The sequence below is a fragment of the Hypanus sabinus genome, chromosome 9, assembly GCF_030144855.1.
Source record: "Hypanus sabinus isolate sHypSab1 chromosome 9, sHypSab1.hap1, whole genome shotgun sequence".
Taxonomy (NCBI): Eukaryota; Metazoa; Chordata; class Chondrichthyes; order Myliobatiformes; family Dasyatidae; genus Hypanus; species Hypanus sabinus.
In genome coordinates this window covers 3884723-3911646 of record NC_082714.1, presented here as the reverse complement: position 1 = coordinate 3911646, position 26924 = coordinate 3884723, and the positions used below count along the sequence as shown (strand labels likewise).

The window sequence follows — 26924 nt, the reverse complement described above, 5'->3', positions numbered from 1 at the left end:
CCATGGTTTCTTGTTCAGCAACCTTTCATGCACCAGCCAGAGAACACCTTCCAGAAACCCAGATATACAACATCTATGAATTCCACCCCGCATCCTCCCAGTCTGTTTCACCCTCAAAGAGCTCAAGAAAATTTTTGGAACATGATTTTCTTCTCATCAGATCATGCTGATTCTGCTTGACTGTCTCATGATTTCCTTATCCCTCTATCACCTCCTTAATAACAAGTTCCAACAGTTTCCAAATGATGCATTAAGCAAACCTGACTACAGTTCCCTGTCTTCTTCTCCCAGCTCTTGAGTAACAAAATTAGATTTGCAGGTTTCTGATCATCCAGACCAGGGCTTCTCAACTCAGGGACAATGGACCCCTCCGTTAATGGTAAAGGTCCATAATATTAAAAAGTCTGGGAACCTCTGTTCCATAGCCTAGAATATTTTAGTAGGCAACAACTGATGAATCCACTATCTCTCAAGCCACTTCCTCTGAGGCCCGACACCATATAATGATCTTTTAAAAATGTTAAAATAATCAACCATACAAAAATGTAGCTTGTGTAATATGGAAAATATTAATCATTCTGTTGATATTCAGTTGCTACTGATTCAGCAGAGTAACAGTTAAAAGGTGTGCCTCCGAATAGAGTTCTGTTGATTCAGTAATAAAGTCGGTTAACTGCAAAGTAGAGCACAGACAGTGCAAGAGTGAAGAAAATCAGAGCACCAAGGAACTCGAAAAAGAGAAGTGCAGAAATGTTGGAAAGTACAGAGGTTACAAACATTATGGCCAGGCCCCAGTGAGACTTCAAACCAAGGGTGCAACTTGGAAGAATGCAGTGTTTCAACAATCACAAGCACAAGGCGAAGAGTGACTGAGGTGAGCAGATGTTTTGGAGAAGACCAGTTTATACAGAATGGAAGGTAAGAGCCCAGCCTGAAATGTGCCAGAATATTCTTAAGACCAGAATGTGGGTTTCAGTGCCAGAACAAGGTGGGGCAGATGAAGATTACATGATCAGCAGATTGTTAGAACTGCTTCCCAACAGTAAGGGGTCCACACTGTATCAGCAGTTAGTAGGTCACAAAAACATAAAAATAGGAAGTTCTCTAGCCTTCAGTTGCCCTCTTGGCTTTTTTTTCAGAACCTTGGATATCTAACAATTGAAACTATATTAGTATTAGGACTGAAAACATCACTTTTTCCTGTATCCATGGCCTTCCTGGGGTAGTGGTGTTTTATATTTCCACTCAACTTTGAAAAAGCCTTGTAAATCACCAGGTCTAAGCAAACCAGAGAATTTAAAAAAAGATAAGAAAGGAACAAGAGTATCTCACTGAATTTCCTGCCAGTTTTGCACAATCTAGAATTGACTTATTGTTTATAGTTCCATCTATCACCACCTTGAATGTGTATTCAATAACTTTGACTCAAGAGTTCTGCAGGTAGAGAATACCAAAAGTTCTCAACCAATGAAGAAATCCTCTACCTTAGTGCTGATCCCCAACTCTGAAACCATATTCTGGATTCAATCTGCTCAACCTTTCATCATCTGGTAAGATTGCGAGACTTCCCTGAACTGCCTTCAAAGGAAGAACACTCCATAATTATAAGCAGGTTATGGTACAAATGTGCAACAATTCAGTCCATACCTGTTCTCACAAGACCTGAACTACAAATGAACCTCCCTACTGTAGTAACAGACCTGAACTACTTTACTTTTATTGAAGGTACAGACAGTAACAGGCACTTCCAGCCAAACAAGGCCATGCTGTCCAATTACACCCATGTGACCAATTAACCTATTAACCCTATGTCTTCGGAATGTGGGAGGAAACCAGAGCACCTGGAGGGAACCCACACATTCACAGGGAGAACATACAAACTCCGTACAGAGAGTGGTGGAAATTGAATCTGGGTTTTTGGCACTGTAATAGTGCTACGCTACTGTGCTGCCCCAAGATTATTCTATGTGATGGATAAAATAAATTTTTCCTCAGATTAGTTTTGTTCACCTTCTGTCTGCATTTCCAACCCTTGACCAATCTACCAAGGGAAACATTTTCATTCTTCCTTTATCATCAATTTATTTTTCTGATGGATAACTGATGACTGGCATGAGCATGATGGGCCAAAGGGCCTGTTTCTGTGCTATACGACTCTACAAGACATTGGACACACTGGCCATTCAGCCGAACCTTTCTCATTACTTTCCTGTATATCCGTAACTTATTCACTTTCAAAATGCCCATCACTTCCATCCAGACTCATTGAAACCTGATGAACCACTAATTCCCAGTATCATCCTTTGAGGGACTGGTGCCTGCTTACCCTTCATTTTCATTGCAACAGCGCGTTATCTGATTTATAACTAATTCTGCTAGTTGATGGCCACATTACCTGACGTTGAGATAAAAGTGAAGAAAAATATAAAATGCTTTTATTACAACCCACAACTCATTGACTGGCATACTAAGGTGAACAATCACATCTCTACCATTCCATGCAAGGGATCCAAAAAACGCAATGCAAGGTAGTAGATGATTTTTTTGGTTGAGATCAATTATTCTATTACATGAGTGTAAAGTGGAATACAGTGATTAATTGGCCATCAGTTAATCATTAATCATGATTAATCATGTCAGATTAATCATGACAGCCTTTCATTTAGGCCAACTATTAAAGAACAAAAAATAATTGAAAAAACAACTGGGATTCCTTTATTTGGGACACTATGCCGCTTAATTGGTGCAGGAAACTACTGCTGAACAGCTTCCAACCAGCATCAGTTGCGTGCAATTATATGGCAGTTAGATATTACATTGTATCAAGTTCTCTGAGGATCTAACCTGGTCCCAACATATTGATGTAGTTATAAAGAACGCTAGACAATGGCTATACTTTATTAGAGTTTGAAGGGATTTGGCATGTCAACAAATACACCCAAAAACTTCTATAGTTGCACCGTGGAGAGCATTCTGACAGGCTACATCACTGTCTGGTATGGAGGGGCTATTGCACAGGACCAAAAGAAGCTGCATATGGTTGTAAATCTAGTCAGCTCCATCTTGGGTACTAGCCTACAAAGTACCCAGGACATCTTTAGGAAGCAGTGTCTCAGAAAGGCAGCGTCCATTATTAAAGACCTCCAGCACCCAGGGCCATGCCCTTTTCTCATTGTTACCATCAGGCAGGAGAGACAGAAGCCTGAAGACACACACTCAGTGATTCAAGAACAGCTTCTTCCCCTCTGTGGAAAATGGACATTGAATCTTTGAACACTACCTCACTTTTTTAAAAAATATACAGTATTTCTGTTTTTGCACGTTTTTTTAAAATCTATTCATGCAATTGATTTATTTATTTATCATTACTTTTAAAATTTTATTTATTTTTTCCCTCTCTTTACTAGATTATTTATTGCATTGAACTGCTGCTGCTAATGCTAACAAATTCCATGTCACATGCCGGTGATAATAAACCTCATTCTGAATCTGCTTAGAGTGAATAGTTTTTAAAATAGCATCAGTTGTGTGTGTCAGTGTTCAAAAAGCAGCAAGTTTTGTCACTGATAGTTGGCAAGAAATAATTTAGAACTGTTATCGTCACCCCGCTTTCAAGAATTCAGGCCTGGAGATGCCAGAAACAGCCAATGGTGAAAATGAAATTATTTTACTACTTCAACAAGTTAGGAACTACAAAGAATTTGAAGATCATGACAACTACCTTGAATTTTACAATGAAAATGAAAATTTGGAGGATGCAATTGCTGAAAAGATTGCATAAAGGCAGTCCATTATCTACACCATGTCTGTGCTGATTTTGTTCATTTACGGTCAAACAAAAGAACACAACAGTGTACACTGGATGAATTCCTCTGTCGATAACTATTAGGAACTAATACAATATTATAGTACTATAGTTAGTATATTGATAGTGTTCTAACTTGTTCTGTTTTCATTTAAATACACAATTTGTTGCCAAGTTAAATGGTAGTTTGCCTTTCTTATACTTTTTCCCCCATGAAACTTTGACTAATTGGGGCAGCCACTTAAATAGGCAAAAATGTACTGGTCCCTGTGTGTCCCAGTTAACCAGAATCCACTGTACTTGGTATGCAAGTGATATGCTCTAGCAACCATCCCCTACCCCACCCCAACCCCCAAAACACTAGTAAAAATCAAAGTTTGAAATACAAAGCCTATAACCCCCATATTTTATCCATTTGGTACGTTTGAATACACAGCAAATTACTCATTGTTTTTTGGACTTCCATAAGCATTTCATGGTCAATATAGAACAGTACAGTGCAATACAGGCTTTTCTTCCCACGATGTTGTGTGCCTTTTAACTACTCCGGGAGATAACTAATGCTTCCCTTCCACACAGCCCTTCATTTTCTATCATTCATGTATTTATATGAGTCTCCATCTAATACTTATATAAGAGTATCTGTCTCTATCACACATCTTCCATGCATCCACCACTCTGTTTAAAAAAAAATTATCTCTGACATCCACCCCATAACTTTCCTCCAATTACCTTAAATGCATAGCCTCTCGCATTAGTCATTGCCGTGAAACGGCACTGGCTATCCACACTGTCAATGCGTCTTATCATCTTGTACACCTACATCATCCTTCACTTCAAAGGGAAAAGCCCTAGCACGCTCACAACCTTTCCTCACAAGTTATGCTCTGTAATCCAGGCACCATCCTAGTAAATGCAAAAAGCAGTGGTTTACACTTCTGAGGCTATTACTGATCCTAGATCAATTAGATCCACTTTGGTCTCCCAAAAATCTCATTTAGTTGCACAAAAGCAAAGAGGTTAATGTGACGAAACATCATGTGGTCTACAAATCTGTGTTGACCCTTCGGTAGAGCATTCGAGGGCTTATCCAAATGCCATGTTCTTGAATCTTTTCTACAACTACCATCCAATTTTCCATTAAAAGGCACTAGTGTCTTATGCAGCTCAGCCAGATACACGTTTCCTTTCTGCCACCCTCCTTCCACTTATCAAACACTACCCCTCTGGAGGGTTTACAGCTGTTTGCTCCTTACTCTTGCACCACTGCTGGCTCTTCAAAAACATTTAAACCCAATTTTCTTTCATATGGTCAAAAATTACCATCCCAATAATCGTGTGGAGATTCATTTCATACTGTAGTAATTGGTGAGATTAAAATATTGTGTCTTATGGTTCAAATGACAGCCCTACTCTCACTGTTTATCTTGTAGTTGGTAGAAAAACCTGCCAGCGTTTATCAAGAACAGTATGGCACAGTATAGGCCCTTCAGCCCATGACGTGCTAACCTTCTGATCTACTCCAAGATCAATCTAAACCTTCCCTCCTAAATAGCTTCCAATTTTTCTATCACCCTCATGCCTAACATTGCACTATCAGTTCAGCTCTTACACTCACCTGTAAGAAGACCCAGTACTGTTGGCACCTGATCCAGCAGCAGTTTCCTCAACTCCTCCTTCCGTGCCACACTGAGGTCCTCCCGTGGGCATGCCAACTCCTCCGAGGTAGTCTTCAACATGATTAAACCCAAAGGCGTGGTGGATGGAGCCTGGATTAACTGAAATTAGGAGATATTTGAGCTTGTGGGAAAATAAGTATAGAAACTGATTATGAACTTCAGAAGGGGGAAGTACAGAGCACACACAGCAGTCTTCATTGAGAGTACAGAGGCAGATAGGGTGGGCAGCTTTAAGTTCCTGTGTGTCCAGATCTCAGAGGATCTGTTCAGGGTCCAACACGTTGATGCAATCATGAAGAAGGCATGTCAGCAGCTATACTTCACTAGGAGTTTGAGGGGATTTGATTTGTCACCAAAAACCCAAACAAATTTCTACAGATGTACAATGGAGAGCATTTTAATTGTCTGGAATGGAGGCACCAATGCACAAGATTGGAATAAGCTACAGAGGGTTGTAAAGTCATCATGGGCACAAGCCTCCACACCATTGGTGCCTTAAGAAGGCAACATTCATCAGTAAGAAACCCTCACCATCTCAGACATGCCTTCTTTGTATTGCTATCATTGAGAAGGATGTACAGTAGCCTGAAGATGCACACTCAGGAACAGCTTCTTCCCCTCTATAATCAGATTTTTGAATGATCCTCACTAATCCCCTTTTTCCGCTATTTACTTCATTTTTATTATATATTTTGTGTTACACTGTACTGCTACCACAAAAACAACAAATTCCCGACATATATCAGTATCTGATTCTGATATTAGGATTAAATTACAAGGATAAGTTTCATGAACCTAACTTTAATCACCACACACTAAAATGGACTTTGCTTTAATTTGTACTAATTGAGTTTTCTCTTAAAAATTGTAGTTCATGACAATTGTGACTGCTGCTTTTATGATGCTATTTGGCAGTGATGCTGCTGCAAATAAGCCCTTCACTGCATCTGCGTACATGACAATATACTCCACAGTGTATATTGAGGGTTGAGAGTCAATCTAACTAGTGTTTAGATCATTAAGCAAATCAATGGAATGTACAGCTAAAACTTTTCTTCAGTGTGGAAAATCAGAATATGGCGGCATCTCATGACTATTGGGCTCACTTCAGGGAAGGTGGGACCTGTATAGAAGGGATGGTTTTCACCTGAACTGGAGGGGACTAATATTCTCGTAGTAAGGTTTGCTAGTTCTGTAAAGGGGATAGGGTTTAATCTAGAGTTACAACAGGATGGGAATAAGAGTACCAGAACAGATAGTGGAGCACTTGTGGAGAAAGATGTGGTTAAGCCTACACACAAAGTCAGGAATGAAAAGTTTAAGCATGGTGAGACTGATATTCTTGGCTATGTATATCCCAATGCAAGGAGTATTGTAGAAAAGGTAGATGACCTTAGGGCATGGACCAGCATGTGGAAAAATGACATTGTAGCCATTAGTGAGATGTTCTGGGGTTCCATTGTTATAGACGTGACAAAGCAGGAGGGGTGGCATTACCAGTCAGGGAAAATGTCAAGGCAGTGCTCAGTCAGAACAGACTGGAAGGCTTGTCTATTGAAGCTTTATGGGTAGAACTGAGGAGTGAAAAAAGGTATGACCATGTTAATGGGATTATATTATATACCACCCAACAGTCTGTGAGATTTAGAGGAGCAAAGCAAGATTGTGATAGTAAGAGATTTTATTTTAACTTTCCACAGATTGACTGGACTGGACCCCCACATTGTAAAAGAGCTAGATGGTAAGGAGTTTGTCAGCTATGTTCAGTAAAGTTTCCTTAATCAGTGCATACAGTAGTGCCAGAAAGTTTGTGAACCCGTAGTATTTTCTCTATTTCTTCATAAATATGGCTTAAAAGATCTTCACACAAGTCTGAAAACTACAAAAGAGAATCCAATTAAATAACACAAAAACGTTATACTTGTTTATTTATTAATTATTATTTATTTACTTATTACAAGCAACACAGATGCTTAGATTTTCAGCATCTACAGATTTTCTCGTTACCAATATTACATGTATTTGTTAAAAAAAAAATGTGAACCTTTGCTTTCAGTAACTGGTGTGACCCCCATGTACTGCAAAAACTTCAACTAAATATTTCTGGTAACTGCACATCGGCTTGAAGGCCATTCCTCTTTACAAAACTGCTTCAAACTGTTGGTGGGCTTTGTTGCCTGAACTGCTTACTTCAGGTCCTTCCACATTTCAATAGGATTAAGGTCAGAACTTTGACTTAGCGATGCCAAAACACAGATTTTCTTCTTTTTAAACTATTCTGTTGTTGATTTACTCTCGTCTTTCAGATCATTGTCACTGCATCATCCAACTTCTATTAAGCTTCAGGTGACAGACTGCTACCCTGACATTCTCTTGTAAAACATCTTGATACAATTTTGAATTCATTGTTCCTTCAATGATTGCAAGCTGTCCAGGCCCTAAGGCAACAAAATGGTCCCAAACCATCTTGCGATGCTCCTTCCATCCACCGTGCTTCACAGTTGGGATGAGGTTCTGGTGTTGGTGTGCAGTACCCCTTTTCCTCTAACATAGCAATGTGCATTTCTGTCAAAAAGTTCAACTTCTGTCTCACCTGCCCACAGAACATTGTCCTAGAAGCACTGTAGAACATTCAAGTGGTCTTTTGCAAACTTGAGATGTGCAGCAAGTGGTTTCCTCCGTTGTGTCCTTCCATGAACACCATTTTTGTTCAATGTTTTTCTTACAGTGGACACATAAACAGAGCCTTCAGCAAGTTCTAGAGATTTCTGCAGGTCATTTGCTGTTACACAGGTTCATTTTCACCTCCTTCAGCATTGCATGTTGTGCTCTTGGTGTGATCTTTGCAGGATGCCCACTCCTAGGGAGAGTGGCAGCAGTGCTGATTTTTTTTATTTATAGACAATTTCTCTTCTTGCGGGCTGATAAACACTCAGGTCTATAAAAATGTTTTTGTAGCCTTTTCCAGCTTAATGCATCTCTACAATTCCTCTGAAAGCTGCATTGATCGATACATGGTGCATATAATCAGATCTTTCTGGAGAAGAGCAGGCTCGTCAGTAACCTGACTCTGTGCCTTTTTTTATTTTGAGCAGAGCACCTGTATAACCCATACCTCCAATTTCATTTCATTGACTGGAAAAGCAGTCTCCAAATAGCTTTTGTAGAAGATATTACCCCAGTGGTTCACATACTTTTTCCAACAAATACATGTAATATTAAATCATTTTTCTTAATAAATAAATAAATAAATAAATAAACAAGCATAATGTTTTTTGTGTTATTTATTTAATTAGGTTCTCTCTATCTAGGCTTTAGGACTTACTTGAAGATCAAATCACATTTGAGGTCATATTTATGCAGAAATACAGAAAATTCTACAGGGTTCACCAACTTTCTAGCACTACTGTAGAAGTCCAAACGAGTGAGTGTGCGATACTGTAAGAGAATGAGACAGGGCAGGTGACAGAAGTTTGTGTAGGAGAATACACTGCAAACTGTGATCATGAAGCCATTAATTTCAAAGTAATTATGGAAAAGCACATGCCTGGTCCTTGGGTTGATATTCTAGATTGGAGAAGGGCCATGTTTGATGGTATCAGAAAGGATCTGGCAGGTATGGATTTAGTGATATAGGGCAGAATAGGCCCTTCTGGCCCTTCGAGCCACAGCACCCAGCAACATCCAATAACCCCCGATTCAACTCTGACCAACAGGTTGGTTTTTGGCAAAGTTGTACAGTACTTAGTAAGTGGAAAGCCTTTAATACTGAAATGTTGAGAGTACAGAATTTGTAAGTTCATGTCAGAATAAAAGACTAGTTTAACAGGTTTAAAGAACCTTGGTTTTCGAGAGATATTGAGGCCCAGGTTAAGAAAAAGGTAGTGCTTAGTAGGTACAGGCAGGCAGGAACAAATTAGGTACTTGAGGAGTACAAAAAAAGCACTTACAAAAGAAACAGAAAAACAGAAAATCTACAGCACATTACAGGCCCTTCGGCCCACAATGCTGTGTCGACCATGTAACCTACTCTAGAAGCTGCCTAGAATTTCCCTACTGCATAGTTCTCTATTTTTCTAAGCTCCATGTACCTGTCTAAGAGTTTCTTAAAATACCCTATTGTATCCACCTCTACCACCGTCGCTGGCAGTGTATTCCATGCACCCTCCACGCTGTGTGGAAAAACTTACCTCTGACATCCACCTTGTAACTACTTCTAAGCACCTTAAAACTATACCCCAACGTGCTAGCCATTTCAGCCCAAGGAAAAAGCCTCTAACATGATCTTGTACACCTCTATCAGGTCACCTCTCATCCTCCAATCACTCCAAGGAGAAAAGGCCAAGTCCACTCAACCTATTCTCTTAAGGCATGCTCCTGGACTGGACTGGCTGGTGAAATGGGCTGAAAATTGGCAAATGGAATTTAATGCGGACAAGTGTGAGGTGTTGCACTTTGGGAGGACCAGTCAGGGTAAGTCTTACACAGTAAGTGGTAGGGCTTTGAGGGGTGCGATAGAATAAAGGAACCTGGAAATACATGTCCATAATTCATTGAAAGTGGCAACACAGGTAAATAGGATCCTTAAGAAAGCTTTTGGTACATTAGTCTTCATAGATCAAAATACTGAGTACAGGAGCTTGAATGTTACCTTGAAATTGTACAATACATAGGTCAGGCCAAATCTGGAGTACTGTGAATAGATTTGATCATCTACCTACAGGAAAGATGTAAATAATATTGAAAGACTACAGAGAAAACTTACAAATATGTTGCTGGGACTTGTGGACCTAAGTTATAGGGAAAGATTGAACAGGTTAGGACTTTATTCACTAGAATGTAGAAGGTGGAGGGGAAATTTGATAGAGGTATACAAAATTATGAGGGGTATAGAGTGTAAATGCAAGCAGGCTTTTTCCACTGCGATTGCGAGAGACTAGAACTAGACGTCATGGGTTAAGGGTAAAAGCTGAAATGCTTAAGGGGACGATGAGGAGAAACTACTTCACTCAGAGACTGACTATGGAATAAGGTGTCAGTGCAAGTGGTGCACACAGGATCGATTTCAACATTTAAGAGAAATTTGGTTAGGTACGTGGATGAGAGGGATATGAAGGGGTTTGGTCTGGGTGCATGTTGATGGAACTAGGCAGATTACTAGTTTGGCAGAGACAAGATAGGCTGAAGGACCCATTTCTGTGCTGTAATGTTCTATGACTTGATATTGGCAAACCAATCAAGAAAGAAACTAGGAAGACTTTTCTCAGAATAAAGTGTGCTCATGCACACAACTATTGCCAATATAAATCAACAATTACAGATGTAAAGAGCACATTTCACTTGTTCACATTACCTGTAATGTGCTGGAGAAAAAGTCATGGTAAAACATTGGCCAGTCCTGCCGACCAATATCCACAATCACTTTGCATAACTTGTTGCGGATGAAATATGGCATTGTCTTGTGGTGTGCCAACAGAAGCTTGGGTAAGCAGCTTCGAATCTCCATTTTGTCCTGAGAAGGAACTCCCAGCCACATCTTATTAATCAGGTTCTAGAATGGGAAAGAGCAGGAGGCATCTCACATACAAATACAAACCTCTAAGCGAAACAAAATACAGGTTCAAACAACAGAAATCCCATGACCTGACATCAGAAGTTGCCATTATAAAATTGCATTATTGATGACTTTCAATGATCTCCTGACCCATTTAAGAGATAAGAATGCATTGAAGACACTACTGGTGTTTATAGAACTAAAGAAGTAACCTCATACATCATCTTTATGCAGAGCCATTTTATGCCAAGTGATTTGACACATCTATACCAGAAGCCACATCAGTTAAAGTTCACCACCATTATACGTCAATTATCTTCCTCTGTTTAAGGCAGCTCTCTTCCACTCTTTTCTCACAATCACAAGGTCAACACACATTTTGTAACCCAGTGTATAAATGTTTCCCTTGTGCAACTTAACTAATGAGATAACACTCTGTCCAGAATCAGAACTTGATTACCAGATGATCCTGTATTTCTACACCGGGCTATTGCACAGCACCATAGTTTTTGTCGGATGGGCTTCACTCACCTCGAACACCGTCAAGTTGTACATCATGACATACTCATTCCGGGTGTTGGATAAGAAGTAAATACAGTGCTGCCATGCTCCAATCTGCTGTGCAAAATTATTTAACAACTCCTCTGTGGGACAAAGGATATTTACAGTGAGGTAGGCATCTGGCACAAGGTGAAGGCATTATATACATCCCCATAACAGCCTACCCAGAGGTTTCAAGTTCGACTGAGAGAAAAGTATTCAACCTCCCCTTATAACTAAATCTCCAAACCACTTTAATATCCTGGTATACCTCTTCAATCTCTCAAATACCTCCATATACTTCCTGTAATGTGATGATTAGAACTGCTCACGATACTCCAAATGTGGTCTAACTACTAACAGAGAACTATCAGACAAGAATGCGTTCCTGTAGACTAGGCTGATTATACAGATGAACACGAGTGGCAACACTGCCTCCCAAAATTATCCTGGAGAAATCACATTATCCCTTACTCTTTCCATTGACCCTAGATTCTCCATTGTCTAATTCTTTCCTTCTACACAAACACTCCTTCCAGCTTCAGCAGTGATTTGTTCCAAATTCTCGTGATTTAGTGCACTCAGTCCCACTTCATTATTATCTGACAGGCCTTTCAGCCCAGAGACTATGCCATTTATTAGAGCATCATGCTAATTCCAATTATTTCCCTACTAGCTATTCTTTCACATGCCCATTAACTCCGAGCTGAATCTCCTACCACTCACCTACATTTAACGGCACACATTTAGTTGAGAAGGAGGAAGTACGATGAAGGTAGGAAGGGAGAAGTACGATGTAGAGGAGTAGGGCAAAGCTTTTCTTAAGAGAGCAATGGGTGCCTGGAATGCATTGCCGAGGGTGGTAATGGAGCTAGATGCAACAACATTACCACAACTCACTAACCTTAACTTGTACATCTTTTGGGATGTGGGAGGAAACCAGAGCATCCAGAGGAAATCTGCAGGGTCATGGAGAAAACTTACAGCAGATAGCAACAGGAATCTCGCCCCGATCGGTGTTCAGTGGGGCTGTAAAATGATTGTGCTAACTGCTTTACTATTGTGCCACCCCATGCAGCTACATTTCCCTGGATCCCATATTTCATGAGTAAGTCTACCATAGAAATCCTATCAATTGCCTTGGTTGAAAAGATGCTCCATCTCCCTTTTCAACCATGGTTCCTTGACCCAAGCATCCTTTTCCTGCCTCAGTGGGGCAAACCTATCCATATACCCAACATTCACTACTATGCTTTCAACTTGTCTTGTCTCTTCCTTGAAAAGGTAAATCAGACTCATGAAGCACAACCTGCCCCTCACAGAACCATGCTGACTATCCTTAATCAGATTATACTTCTTCAAATGCTCTTAAATCCATCTCTAAGAATCCTTTCCAATAGGCTGCCCACCGATGTGTGACTCACCGGTCTGTAATTCCCAGGATTATCCCTATTACCTTTCTTGAACATGCCACCCTCCAATGCTCTAGTACTTGAGCATTGAGGACGTGAGGACGCAAAGATAATCACCAACAGCGCAGCAATCTCTGCCCTCACGTTCCATTGTAACCTGGGGTGTATCCTGTCCAGCCCCAGGAACTTGTCTATCCCAATACTTCAAAGTGACATGATAGAGGAATGGTTGACAGGCAGGAAGAAGTGAGTGGGAATAAAGGAGGCCTTTGCTGGTTGGCTTCCAGTGACTAGTGGTGTTCCTTAGGGGTCAGTATGCGATGTGTCTTTTCACACTGTTTATCAATGATTTAGATAATGGGATTGATGGCTTGTGGCAAAATTTGCAAATGATACAGATGATACGAAGATAGTTGGAAGGGTAGGTATTGCTGAGGAAGCAATGCGATTGAAGAAGGACTCAAGATAAATTGGAAGGATGGGCAAAACAGTGACAGATGGAATTTGGTGTTGGGAAAAGTATGATAATGCATTTTGGTAAAAGGAACAAAAGTGCAGACTATTATCTAAATGGGGAGAAAATTCAAACAGCAGAGGAGCAAAGGGATTAGGAGTCCTCGTGCAAGACTTGCAGAAGGTGTGATGTTTTCTGGCAAATGTGTAGTTGGTAAGTGGAAGGCCTTCTAAAGTGAACTTCTGAGAGTACAAAGCTTGTATGTGACTGCCAGAATAAAAGGTATAGATAACAGGTGTAGGGAACCTAGGTTTTCAAGAGGTATTGGGGACCTGGTTAAGAAAAATGGAGGTCCACAGGAGGTACAGGCAGGTAGGAACAAATAAGGTACTTATGGAGTACAAGAAGTGCAAGAGAATACCTAAGAAAGAAATCAGGAGGGTTAAAAGTCAGTATGAGGTTGCATTAGCAGACAAGTGAAGGAGAATCCCAAGAGATTCTACAGATATATTAAGAACATAAGGATCGCAAGGGACAAAATTGGTTCTCCAGAAGATCAGAATGGTAACCTATGCATGAAGTCTAAAGAGATGGGAGAGATCTTAAGTGGATTTTTTGCATCTGTATTTACTCAGGAGATAGACACAGAGTCTATAGAATTGAGGCAAAGCAGCAGCGAGATTAGTGACCCTAAACAGATTTCAGAGGAGGTGTTGCGGTCCTGAGGCAAATTAGGGTGGATAAATCCCCAGACCGTATGGAAGGCAAGTGCAGAAATTGCAAGGGCCATAGCAGAAATATTTTAAATTGCCCTTAGCACAGGATTGAAGAATAGCTAATGTTGCTCCACTGCTTAAGAAATTAGACTCCAAAAATAAACCAGGAAATTATAGGCCAGTGAGCCTGACAAGAGCAGCGGGAAAGTTATTGGAAAGCATTCTAAGGGACTGGATATAGGAGTATTTGGAGAGATACGAACTGATTAGGGATAGTCATTATGGCTTTGTGAGTGGTAGATCATCTCTAACCAATCTTATAAGGTTTTTCAAGGAAGTTACCAGGAAAGTTAATGAAGACAAAGTCTATGTTTTCTACATAGACTTTAGTAAAGCACTTGACAAGATCTATCACGAGGGCTGGTCAAGAAGGTTCAGTCAATATGAGGGATGAGGTAGCAAGTTGCAAGGAGGTAGTAAATTGGATTAGACATTGGATTTGTGGGAGAAGCCAGAGAGTGGTAGTAAATGATTGTCTCTCTGGCTGGAGGCCTGAGACTAGTGGAGTGCTGCAGTAATCAGTGCTTGGTTTGTCATCTACATCAACAATCTGGATTAGCAAATTTGTGGTTGACACCAAGATTGGGGTTTTGTGGACAGTGAGGAAGGCTATCAGAGCTTGTAGTGGGATCTGGACCAGTTGGAAAAATGGACTGCAAAATAGCAGATAGAATTTAATACAGACAAGTGTGTGAGGTGCTTCAGGTATTTGCTAAATGCCTATGAGACAGCTTTATTAGAGCAGCTTGTGCTTGAGCTGACATGGGGAAAGGCCATCTTAGATTGGGTGTTGTGTAATAACCCTGATCTTATTAGGGAGCTTAATGTAGAGGAACCCTTAGGAGTCAGTGATCGTAATATGATTGAATTTATACAGCAACTTGGGAGGGAGAAGCACAAGTCACACTTACCTGCATCTCAATGGAATAAAGGGAATTACAAAGGCATGAGAGAGGAGCTTACTGAGGTGGAGTGGAGGAGGATACCATTGAGGCTGACAGCAGAGCAGAGGTGGCTGAAGTTTCTGGGAATAGTTCACAAGGCACAGAATAGATATGTCCCACAGAAGCAGTTCTCAAATGGCAACAGGAAGGCTACCATTGCTGACAAGGGAAGTTAAGGACTGCATAAAAGCCTAGGAAAGGGCATATAAGGTAGCAAAAGTGTGTGGGGAGTTGGATGATTGGCAAGCTTTTAAAATCCAACAAAAGGCAATTAAAAAGCTATAAGGAAAAGATGAAATAGAAGGGCAAACTAGCCAATGATATAAAGCAGGATACCAAAAGCTTTTTCTTATATTAAAGAGTAATAGGGAGGAGAGAGTTGATATTGGACCACTGGAAAATTATGCTGGTGAGATAGTAATGGCGGACAAAGAAATGGCTGATGAACTTAATTAGTAGTTTGCATCAGTCTTCGCTGTAGAGGACACTTGCAGTATGCCAGAGGTCTGTGAGTATCATGGAGCAGGAGTAAGTGCCATTCCTATTACAAAGGAAAAAGTTCCAGGCAAACTCAAAGGTCTTAAGGTGGAAAAGTCACCTGGATCAGATGGACTGCATCTCAGAATCCTGAGAGAGGTTGCTAAAGAGAAATCAGATGCATCGGTCATGATCTTTCAAGATTCACTTGATTCTGGAGGACTGGAAAATTGCCTATGTCACTCTACTCTTCAAGAAAAGATGAAGGCAAAAGAAAAGGAATTATAGGCCAGTTAGTCTAACTTCAGTGATTGGGAAAGTACTGGAGTCTATTATTAAGGATGAGGCTTCGGGGTAGTTGGAGACTAATGATAAAGTAAGTCAAGGTCAGCATGGTTTCTGTAAAAGAAAATCTTGCCTGACAAATCTGTTAGGATTTTTCAAGGAAATAATAAGCAGGAACTTTCAGAAGGCATTTGGTAAGGCGTCATACATGAGGCTGCTTAACAAGATAAAATCCTTTGGCTTTACAGGAAAGATACTACCATGGATAGAGGAATGGCTAACAGGCAGGAGGAAGCAAATGAGAATAAGGGGGGGGGGGGGCTTTCCTACTTGGCTGCCAGCGACTAGTGGTGTTCTTTAGGGTCAGTATTGGGACCACTACTTTTCACATTGTTTGTCAATGCTTTAGATAATGGAACTGAGGGCTTTGTGGCAAAATTTGCAGATGATTCAAAGTTAGGTAGAGGGGTAAGTGTGCTGAGGAAGCAATATGATTGCAGCAGGACTTAGATAAATTGGAAGAACGGGCAAAAAAGTGGCAGATGGAATACAGTTAGGAAATGTATGATAATGCATTTTAAATGAGGAGAAAACTCAAAGATCAGAGGTGCAGAGGGACTTAGGAGTCCTCTTGCAAGACTGTAAAAAGGCTTATTTACAGGATGGTCTGTGGTAAAGAAAACAAATGCAATGTTGGCAATTATTTCAAGGGGAATAAAATGTAAATGCATGATGATGCTGAGGCTTTATAAAACAGGCTGCACTTGGATTTTTGTCAAGTTTTGGGCCCCATATCTCAGAAAGGATAAGTTGTCATTGGAGATAGAGTCCAGAGGAGGTTCACGAGTATTATTCTGGGAATTAAAGGGTTAATGTACAAGAAGCGTTTGGCAGCTTTGGGCCTGTATTCACTGGAATTTAGAAGAATGTGGGTATTGGATCTCATTGAACACTGAAAGGACTAGATAAGGTGGACGTGGAGAGGACGTTTTCTATGGTGGGGGCATCTAGAACTAGAGGGCACAATCTCAAAATTGAGGGGTGATCCTTTAGAAGAGGGGTATGGAGGAATTCTTTTTAGCCAGAGTATTAAATCTGAGGAATGCTCTGTCACAGACTGCAGTGGAGGCCAAGTCCACAGGTATATTTAAAGCAGAAGTTGATAGTTTCCTGATTAGTCAGGGCATCGAAGATCTGATGAGAAGGCAGGTGTATGGGGTTGAGTGGAATCTGGGATCAGCCATGGTGGAATAGCAGAGCAGAGTCAATGGGCTGAATGACTTATTTCTGATCCTATGTCTTATGGTAGGACCAAGAATAGGTCTTGCATGGTGAACCGCAGGGCACTGAGGAATGCTGTAGAATAATGGGAATATAAGTCTCTAATTTACTGTAAATGGTGTCAAGGTAGATAGGGTTGGAAAGTTTTGGCACATTGGCCTTTATACATCAATGTATAAAGTACAGTAGTTGGGATGTTATGTTGAAGATGCATAAGATGTTGGTGAGACTTAATTTGGAGTATTGTGTGCAGTTTTGGTCACCTACCTACAGGAAAGATGTAAATAAGGTTGAAACTGTACAGAGAAAATTTACAAGGATGCTACCTGGACTGGAGAACCTGAGTTATAAGGAAAGATTTTAAAAGTTAGTACTATTTCTTGGAATGTAGAAAATTGAGGGGGGATTTGATGCAGGTATACAAAGTTATAAGGAGTATAGATAGGGTAAATACAAGAAGGCTTTTTCTACTGAGGTTTAGTGAGACTACAACTAGAGGTCATGGATTAGGGTAAAAGCTGAAAAGTTTGAGAACATGAGGGGGAACTTCTAAACTCAGAAGGGTTGTGAGAGTGTGGAACAAGCTGTCAGCTTGAATTCAATATTTAAAAGAAGTTTGGATAGGTACATGGATGGGAGGGTATGGATGGCTATGGTCTAGGTGAATGTTGATGCAAGTAGGCAGTTTAAATGGTTTGGCACAGACAAGATGGGCCAAAGGGCCTGTTTCCATGCTGTACATTTCTATGAATCTACTTTTCAGCCAATTCCTGATTGGCCTACCCTCCCTTCCAGTCATCCTGCTGTTCCTCATGCTCATGTAATACACCTTGGAGTTTTCCATATTCCTACACATTAAGGGATTCTCAAGCCCCTTCTAGCTCTCCTAAGTCTCTTCAGTTCATTCCTGGCTACTTCATAACTCTCAAGAGTACCGACTAATCTTCACTTCCTAAACCTTAAGTATGCTTCCTTCTTCCCCATAGCTAATTACTCCATCTCTCTTTTTAATCATGTTTCCTTCACCTTACCACCCTTTCCCTGCCTCAATGAGAAAAGAACCTCCAGAACCGTATGCAAGTGCTCCCTAATCAGCTTCCATATTTCCACTGTACATCCATTTCCAATTTACACTTCCAACTTCCTGCCTAATAGCATCGTAATTCACCCTCCCTCAGTTAAATTCTTTCTCATATCATCTGCTCCTAATCCTCTTCAAGGCTATGCAGAATGTCAGGAAGTTGTGCTATTGTCTCCAAAATGCTCACCCACAGAGATCTGTTACCTGACCAGGTTCATTGCTCAGCACCAAATGCAGTATGGCCTCTCCTCTAGTCAGTTTGCCCACATATTGTCAAGAATCCTATCAAATTTTGCCCCCATTTAAACCTCTTGAACTAACAAACTGCCAATGAATATTAGGGATCTTGAAGTCACCCATGACAATAACCCTTTTATTTTTGCACCTTTTCAAAATCTGCCTCCCAAACTGTTTCTCAGTGTCCCTGTTGATATTGGACGATCTATGGAATACTCCCAATAGAGTAATTGCTCCCTTCCTTTTAATGACTTGCACCCACAATGACTCAGTAGGCAATCCCTCCACTACATCCTCCCTTTCTGCAGCTGTGATAATATTCCTGATTAGCAATGTCACTTTCCAACCTCTTTTACCTCCTTCCCTGCCCCTTTTGAAACATTTACACCCCAGAACATCCAGCAGCCATTCCTGTCCTTGTGACAGCCAAGTTTCTGTAATGGCCACAATACAATGTAGTTCCTGGACTGACCCATGCTCTAAGTTCAGCCTTGTTCTAGATACTTCTCACATTAAATGTATTTCAACCCAACTGACATTTATGCCCTTTCCATAGCCTATCCTTCCTCACAGTCTCTCTACTCAATGAATCTATCTTTATTCCAACTTTTGACCCATCACTCTGATCCCCCAACCCTTGTCAACCTAGCTTAAACCCTTCTCCAACAGATCTAGCAATCCTGCCCCAAGGATATTGTTTCCTCCTGAGTTCAGGTGTAACCTGTCCTTTTTCTACAGATTGTACTTTCCCAGAAGAGATCTCAATGATCCACAAATGCAAAATTCTGCCCCACACCAATTCTGCTGCCATACGTTCTTCTGCCAAATCATCCTATTCTTACACTTATTGGTACATGGCACAGGCAGCAATCCAGAGATTACTACCCTTTAAATCCTGCTTTTCAACTTTCCTCCTAGCTCCCTATATTCATGCTATATTTGTACTTCGGGCAACCTTTGTCAAGGAAACACATGACAAGCAGTAAGAGAAGCAGATGAGAAATTTCTCATCCCACAGAGGACTGTTTGGTCTGTTCATAATAGATACAGGTTAACATCACAACAGATTTGAGTTCTTGACCCTAGAAGGACAGGGCAGAGATATGGCAATTGCCAGACAGAATAGACAACCAGCAGGTAAGCTGGGGGGTGGGGGTGAGAAAAACACAGCTCCCCTCACGTTAAACCGTCATAACATCAGAACTCCGGAGACATGAGAAAAGTGGTGAGGAGCTGGAAACTCTCGACACTTACCAATCTCCCTTTTCCGTTCGTTTGTTGTGCAGCTGTGGAAAAATTCTGTCATAAGACTTTCCAGTGCACGCAGAGAGGCCTCTTCAGACGCCTGAGGGAAAAAAGTGATCCTGCATTAAGCTATCCAAAGTTTAAAGCTGAGTCATTGAGGATCCAAAGAATTCACCAATGTACACATACACAGCTCTAAAATAGTATCTTAAAATAAAATGAACGGTTCTTATTGCCAAGCTTAGGAGTGCTTGAGTAGATTAGAAACTAGGAATTAGAGATTGGATAAGACCGATATAAAAAGTTGACTCTGCTAAAATATGGAAGCAGTGATTTAGACTTGGAACATTTGGGATTCAACTGGAAAGCACATAAAACTGGTTGTGACTTTTACAATGATCAGCAAGATTTATGAGGCTTTGGGGATGGGGGGCATGGCCACAGTTGCATAGCTATGACATTCGAGGCATCGGAGTTCAATTCAGGATTCTTCTGAAGGTAAGTTTGTATATTCTCCCTGTCACCACATGGGTTTCTTCTGGATTTCCTCCCACAGTCTAAATCAATGTACTGGTTGGTAGGTTAATTGGTCGTTGTAAATTGTCCTGTGATTAGGCCAGGGTTAAATCAGTGGGTTGCTGGACAGGGCAGTTCAAAGGACTGGAAGGTCTGTTCCTCACTGTATCTCTGAATAAAAATAAAAGTAATTAAAATCTACTGGAATGAGCAAGGTACATGGAATTAATGCTGATGTGGGATTAGTGTAGATAGATGTGGGCAGCCTAGACTTGATGAGCTAAATAGCCTATTTAGACTAATCTGTTGGAGTTTTTTGAGGGTGTAACAAGGATGTTAGATGAGGGTAAGCCGGTAGATGTTGTGTACCTAGATTTTCAGAAGGCATTCGATAAGGTGCCACATAGGAGACTGGTGAGTAAAATCAGAGCTCATGGCATTGGGGGCAGGGTTTCAACATGGATAGAAAACTGGTTGGCAGATAGAAAGCAAAGGGTAGCAGTGAATGGGTGTTTCTCAGACTGGCTGGAGGTGACTAGTGGGGTACCACAGGGCTCTGTATTGGGACCACAGCTCTTTACGATTTATGATTTATGTCAATGATTTAGATGAGGGCATTGAAAACTATATCAGCAAGTTTGCTGACGATACTAAACTGGGTGGCAGTGTGACATGCGAAGAGGACGTTAGGAGAATACAGGGAGACTTGGATAGGCTGAGTGAGTGGGCAGATACTTGGCAGATGTCATTCAATGTGAATAAATGTGAAGTTATCCACTTTGGAAGCAGGAACAAGAGGGCAGAGTATTGTCTGAATGGTGTCGAGTTAGGTAAGGGAGAAATGCAAAGAGACCTAGGAGTCCTAGTTCACCAGTCAATGAAGGTGAATGAGCAAGTGCAACAGGCAGTGAAGAGGGCAAATGGAATGTTGGCCTTTGTTACAAGGGGAATTGAATACAAGAGCAAGGATGTTCTTTTGCATTTGTACAGGGCCCTGGTGAGACCACACCTGGAATATTGTGTACAGTTTTGGTCTCCAGGTTTAAGGAAGGACATTCTGGCAATTGAGGAAGTGCAGCGTAGATTCACTAGGTTGATTCCTGGGATGGCAGGGCTGTCTTACGCAGAGAGATTGGAGAGATTGGGCTTGTACACGCTGGAATTGAGGAGATTAAGAGGGGATCTGATTGAAACGTTTAAGATAATTAAAGGATTTGATAGGATTGAGGCAGGAAATATGTTCCAGATGTTGGGAGAGTCCAGTACCAGAGGGCATGGATTGAGAATAAGAGGTCAGTTATTTAAAACAGAGTTGAGGAAGAGCTTCTTCTCCCAGAGAGTTGTGGAGGTGTGGAATGCACTGCCTCGGAAGACGGTGGAGGCCAATTCTCTGGATGCTTTCAAGAAGGAGCTGGATAGATATCTGATGGATAGGGGAATCAAGGGATATGGGGACAAGGCAGGGACTGGGTATTGATAGTGAATGATCAGCCATGATCTCAGAATGGCGTTGCAGACTCGAGGGGCCGAATGGTCTACTTCTGCACCTATTGTCTATTGTCTATTTCCTTGCTGTAGAGCTCTACGACTGTAAGATTACTGCAAGAATTCTTTTATTTATTTAATTGATTGAGATACAGCACAGAATAAGTCCTTCGAACCACACCACCCAGCAAACCGAGCCTAATCTCAGGACAATCTACAATGAACAATTAATCTACTAACCAGTATATCTTTAGACTGTGGGAGGAAATCAGAGCACCCAGAAGAAACCCATATGGTCAAAGTGAGAACATACAAACTCCTCACAGGGAGTGGCAGGAATTATTGATTCTAACCATGCATAATTACTATCAAGAAAGAAATCTGGGTGAACCAACTACAGTCCCAATCTTGTGTCGGTCTGTATGGTCTTTGGCAACAGGATTGCTGAAAACTATCTACTGTGCATACAGAGAGTACAGTTTACTCTGCTTTAGAATCAGCTCTTGGGATTGGACCAAAGTCACAGCCTTAGCCAATGGCATAGAGTGGTCAAACAGGAGTCATCACTTTGTCATGGCTAAGAGCATATAACATCCAGTTAGAACCATATTTAAAGATAAAGATCAGCTTTATTTGTCATGTACATCAAAACATACAGCAAAATGCATTGTTTGAATCAATGACCAACATAGTCTGTGGATGTGCTGGGGTCAGCCCACAAGTGCAGCCATATTTCCGGTACCAATATAGCATGCCCGCAATTAACCCTGTCCAATATGTCTTTGGAATGCATGAGGAAACCCACATGTAGTCACAGGGAGAACAAAGAAACACTGAACTGAACGCCAATTGGGGTTACGGTAAAGCATTAGCTAACTGCTACGCCATCACGCCACCCATTTTGTGCACTCTGACAAGTACTAACTCGTGGTTAAGGCGCACTTAGCACATTGACTCCAAAAAGGACTGCCTTAAACTTGCCTCTCCATTCAGCATCTTTAAGTACCCACACAGGTTTAACATCAGTTATACAAAATGAACAGAAAATTCAAAATTCTGCAATCCAGGTTTCTTGGGGAATCAGAGTATAATCATTTTAAAAAGAACAGCCACCTTGATCAGTTGTTAAAAAAAATACCACCAGGCACAAGGTCAGTTCCTATCCTGCTGTTAGAAGACTACTTAATGGACTTCTTGCACAAGACAGACTCTTGACCTCAATCTACTTCATCGTGGCTTAGCACCAGTCTGTCTGTATTGCACCTCTTCTGCAACTGCCTTCTCAATCTATAAGACGTGCCCTCAGTCCAAAAGCTCACCTCATCATTCTGAAGCCTGCCAAGGAAACATTTGTCTCATTATTATTTAGATCCTTGGGTTGTTGGACACAACTTCATTCAATTACATGGAATGTATAAATGACCTTTAGAGCTATTGCTGGTAAGATGCACTCCATATGCTTTCATTCAGAACAAACACAGTGGGTAAACACTTAAAATACTGCAGTTTTTTTTAAACTAGAGCAAAGTTCCCTGTTTTCTGCTGGATGTAAAGGGCCATTTTAATGCACCAGTTATCGACAACAGTGCTGGACTAATGACAGAAGATGAGCATTTTAAACAGCTGAGAGTTAGGATTGAGGACCTAGTGTCAGAAATTGTGATTGTAGAAAAATTGAAATTATATATAAAATCTCTTGTATTACTTTTCAGGATCTGGGTACACCGGCAAGGCCACCATTTATTGAACATCTGGAGCTAAGAAAACAGCAGCAAACGAAACTATTCTGGTAAAGGTTCACCCACATCACTTGGACCCAATGAGTGCAACTTTGAACACCACCACTTGCATATGTTGTTCTCTACGTGCTGGATCTTAGTGGTAGGAGACCTGACACATGGGAGATGCTGATGGACAGTGCACGCAAGACACTGCAGATTCTCCACACTGCACTAATAGCAAAGCACGGGAACAGACGCTTCAACCCATGACGTTTGTGTACGCCATGATGCTAATTTAAACCATTCCGCCTGTCTACACATGGGCTATATCTCTGTTCATCTGCCTGTCTGAATACTGTATCTGCTTCCACCACTTCCCCTGGCAACTCTAAAAAACTTACGAAGCAAAGTTCCTTCAAACTTTTTCCCTCACACCTTAAATATTTTTTAAACTTGTTTTCCCTTTAGTAACTGACAGTGTTTGAAAAGGCAACCTACCTTGGCTACACCTCCCAGTTTTATATAGTTCTGCCAGATTTCCCCTCAGCCCCTGACACTCTGGAGGAAAAAACCCAATAATGGAGATAATATTCTCTGACCTAGACAACATTGCAGTAAACAATGTCTGCAATCTCTTTAAAATTTCCACATCCTTCCTAGAATATGGCAATCAGAACCACACTAAATACACCCCTTTGGCCTCACCGAGGTTTTATACAACTGCAACAAGATTTCCCAAATCTACTCAACAATCTGATTGTGGATGTGGCACCTGTCAAGCAGATTGCTTTTCTGAGATAACAACAAACTGCTTGAATGTTGTGTGAGCTGTGTCCACCTGAGCAAGAAGAGAATTTCATCACACTCCTCACTTGCACTTTGTGGATGAGGGTAAGAGACTGGGGAGTCAAAAGGAGGGTTACTTCTGAAGTTACTCATTACCACGGTATTTAATTTGCTGCCCAAATGAATTTCTGCTTAATGGCTGACAGTGGGGAATTATGATAAAGTAAATCCACTGAATTAAATTTTACAAAATTCTGATTTGACCACAGCTGTATTATTGTGCAGAGTTCTGGTTGCCACACTATCGTCTAATTACATGAGTGTGATTAGAGTGGAAAGGGAGCACGGGACATTCACCAGCATGTTTGTTGACTGTGATGAAATGTTTCAGTTACAGTTTTAGTTGGAACAAACACAGCTGAGAAGGGGCAGGTTGGGAGGAATACAAAATCATGAGGGGCATAAATGGAGGTGATAATGAGAAATATTTTCCCAGAGCAGAGACTTCTAAATCAGAGGGCACAAGTTCAAGAGTGAGAGGCTGTGGACAAATAATATTTGCTATCTGGAGGGTTTGCAATCTGGGACAAGCACTTGAATCAGCATTTCATTGACAGCTATGGACCACATTTTGCCAATTCAAGAGCACAATTGTTCTTTGGCACTTAGCTGGTCAGGCTGAATACTGCTTGGATCAGGCTGAGTGCAGGTACATCTACTGTGGAGATGTTCATAGAAATCAGCAAACATTCTCAGAGTTTTAAGTGTTTGGGCTGTAACACAATGGTAAACATGCCTCTGTCCCAACTTTTGTTGAGTGTGTTGCAGCCATCAAATTCTAAATTTGTATATATTTACAAAATACAATTAAGTTGGTCAGTAAAACTATTGAAAATCTTTTCTTTGTACTTTTGTCAGTTAAATAAATGTTCACGTGAATTAACGTATCACAGATTTTTGTTTTTATTGCATTTTGGAAAATATCCCAACTTTTCTGGAAATGGGGTTTGTATTTAATCTTTCTTTGTAACTCAGATCCTCCAGTTTCAGCAACATCCTTGTAAATTTTCTCTATACTTTTTCAATCTTATTTACATCTTTCCTATAAGTAGGTGACCAAAACCGCAGACTGCACTCCAAATTATAACTCATCAATGTCTTAAGCAATTTCAACATCACAGCCCATCTCTTGTATTCAGTACAGGTAGTCCCCGAGTTACGAACGTCCAACTTACAGACAACTCGTACTTACGAACCAAGGAAGGAGAACGCCGCCCGCCATTTTAAGTTGGATCCCGGCACCGTCCTCCATTTTAATTAGTTGCTGTTGACACTGTGTTGAGTGTTTAACTTTGTATTTGGCTTAAAATTTTCTTAGTAAGATTCACCCTGACCCCCCCCCCCCCCATTCCGGTCAGCTGGTGGCGCAGTGAGATCAGCGCCAGGCTGGAGAACAGAGGTTTCCGAGTTCGATCCAGTGACACTGCTCCCATGCCGGGTTGATGTTGATCCAGTGACTCCCGTACCATCCGTGCACGGTTGATATCGAGCTCGCAACTTGACCTTGTTTAAAAAAAAACACTGCCACCTCCAGTTTAAATTCCCATGTGGAATATTGTGGATGATCAAATGATCAAATACCCAAACCCAGCACAGCCCCCACATGTCCCATTCAGCCTGTCTCAGTGCAGCGGTCGTTAGGACCCAGTGGAGCTCGGGGCCCACCGTGTTTCTGTTCTGTTGACAGTGTGCGGTGGTCCTTAAGGTCCAGCAGACCTTGGGAGCCGGCTGAGGTCAGGACCTGACACCCACAGTGTTTCTGTTCCATTGATGGGAAGCGATCGCGATTGAAAATAAAGTGGAAATAATAAAGCATTTGGAAAGAGGTGAAACGACATTGGTCATTGGAAAAGCATTAGGCTACAGTCGGTCAACAATCAGAACAATTTTAAAGGATTACGGATGAAGTGAGAATAATGGAGCATGTGAAAAGCCCTGCCCTGGTGAAAGCTACTATTATTACTAAGCAACACAGTGGTTTAATTATTGGAATACATACGTTTCTTAAGAGTTTTATATGCATAGAAAGGTAAAATATATACTAAGACAAACATTTGACTGATGCTAAATAATACTGGATGTACTTGTTCTGACTTGCCTACAAATCCGACTTAAAGACTGACTCAGGAACTGAACTCGTACGTAACCCAGGGACTGCCTGTACTTTGATTTATGAAGGTCAATGTGCCAGAAACTTTCTTTACAACTCTATCTGAGATGGCACTTTCAGTGAATTATGGACCTGTATTCTCAGAGCACTTTTTTCTACAGTACTCCTCAGTGCCCTACTGTTCACTATGTATGGGAACACCAAAGCTTTTGAGTGGAAAATCCTACAAAAGGTAGTGGATTCAGCCCAGGACATCACAGATAAAACCCTGCCAACGATTGAGCACATCTACATGAAATGTTGCCATAGAAAAGCAGCAAAGATACTCACCAGCCAGGCCAAGCTCTTTTCTTACTGTTATCAGGTAGAAGATACAGGACTTGCATAATCAGGTTCAAGAACAGTTACTACCCCTCAACCAACAGGCTCTTGAATAAAAGGGATATTTTACACCTATTCTATTTCCTGCCTCACTT

At 41.0% G+C, this 26924-nt stretch overlaps 1 protein-coding gene across 1 annotated transcript in view; it reads right to left on the bottom strand.

Moving 5' to 3' along the window:
- xpo6 (exportin 6) overlaps positions 1-26924 on the bottom strand; it is a 166215-nt gene that overhangs the window by 91125 nt on the left and 48166 nt on the right. The window contains exons 2-5 of the mRNA XM_059978874.1: positions 19780-19870; positions 11570-11682; positions 10838-11035; positions 5424-5583 (exon numbers count right to left, since the gene is read on the bottom strand). Coding sequence (XP_059834857.1) covers positions 5424-5583; positions 10838-11035; positions 11570-11682; positions 19780-19870 — 562 coding nt within the window. The remainder of the gene's footprint in view (positions 1-5423; positions 5584-10837; positions 11036-11569; positions 11683-19779; positions 19871-26924) is intronic.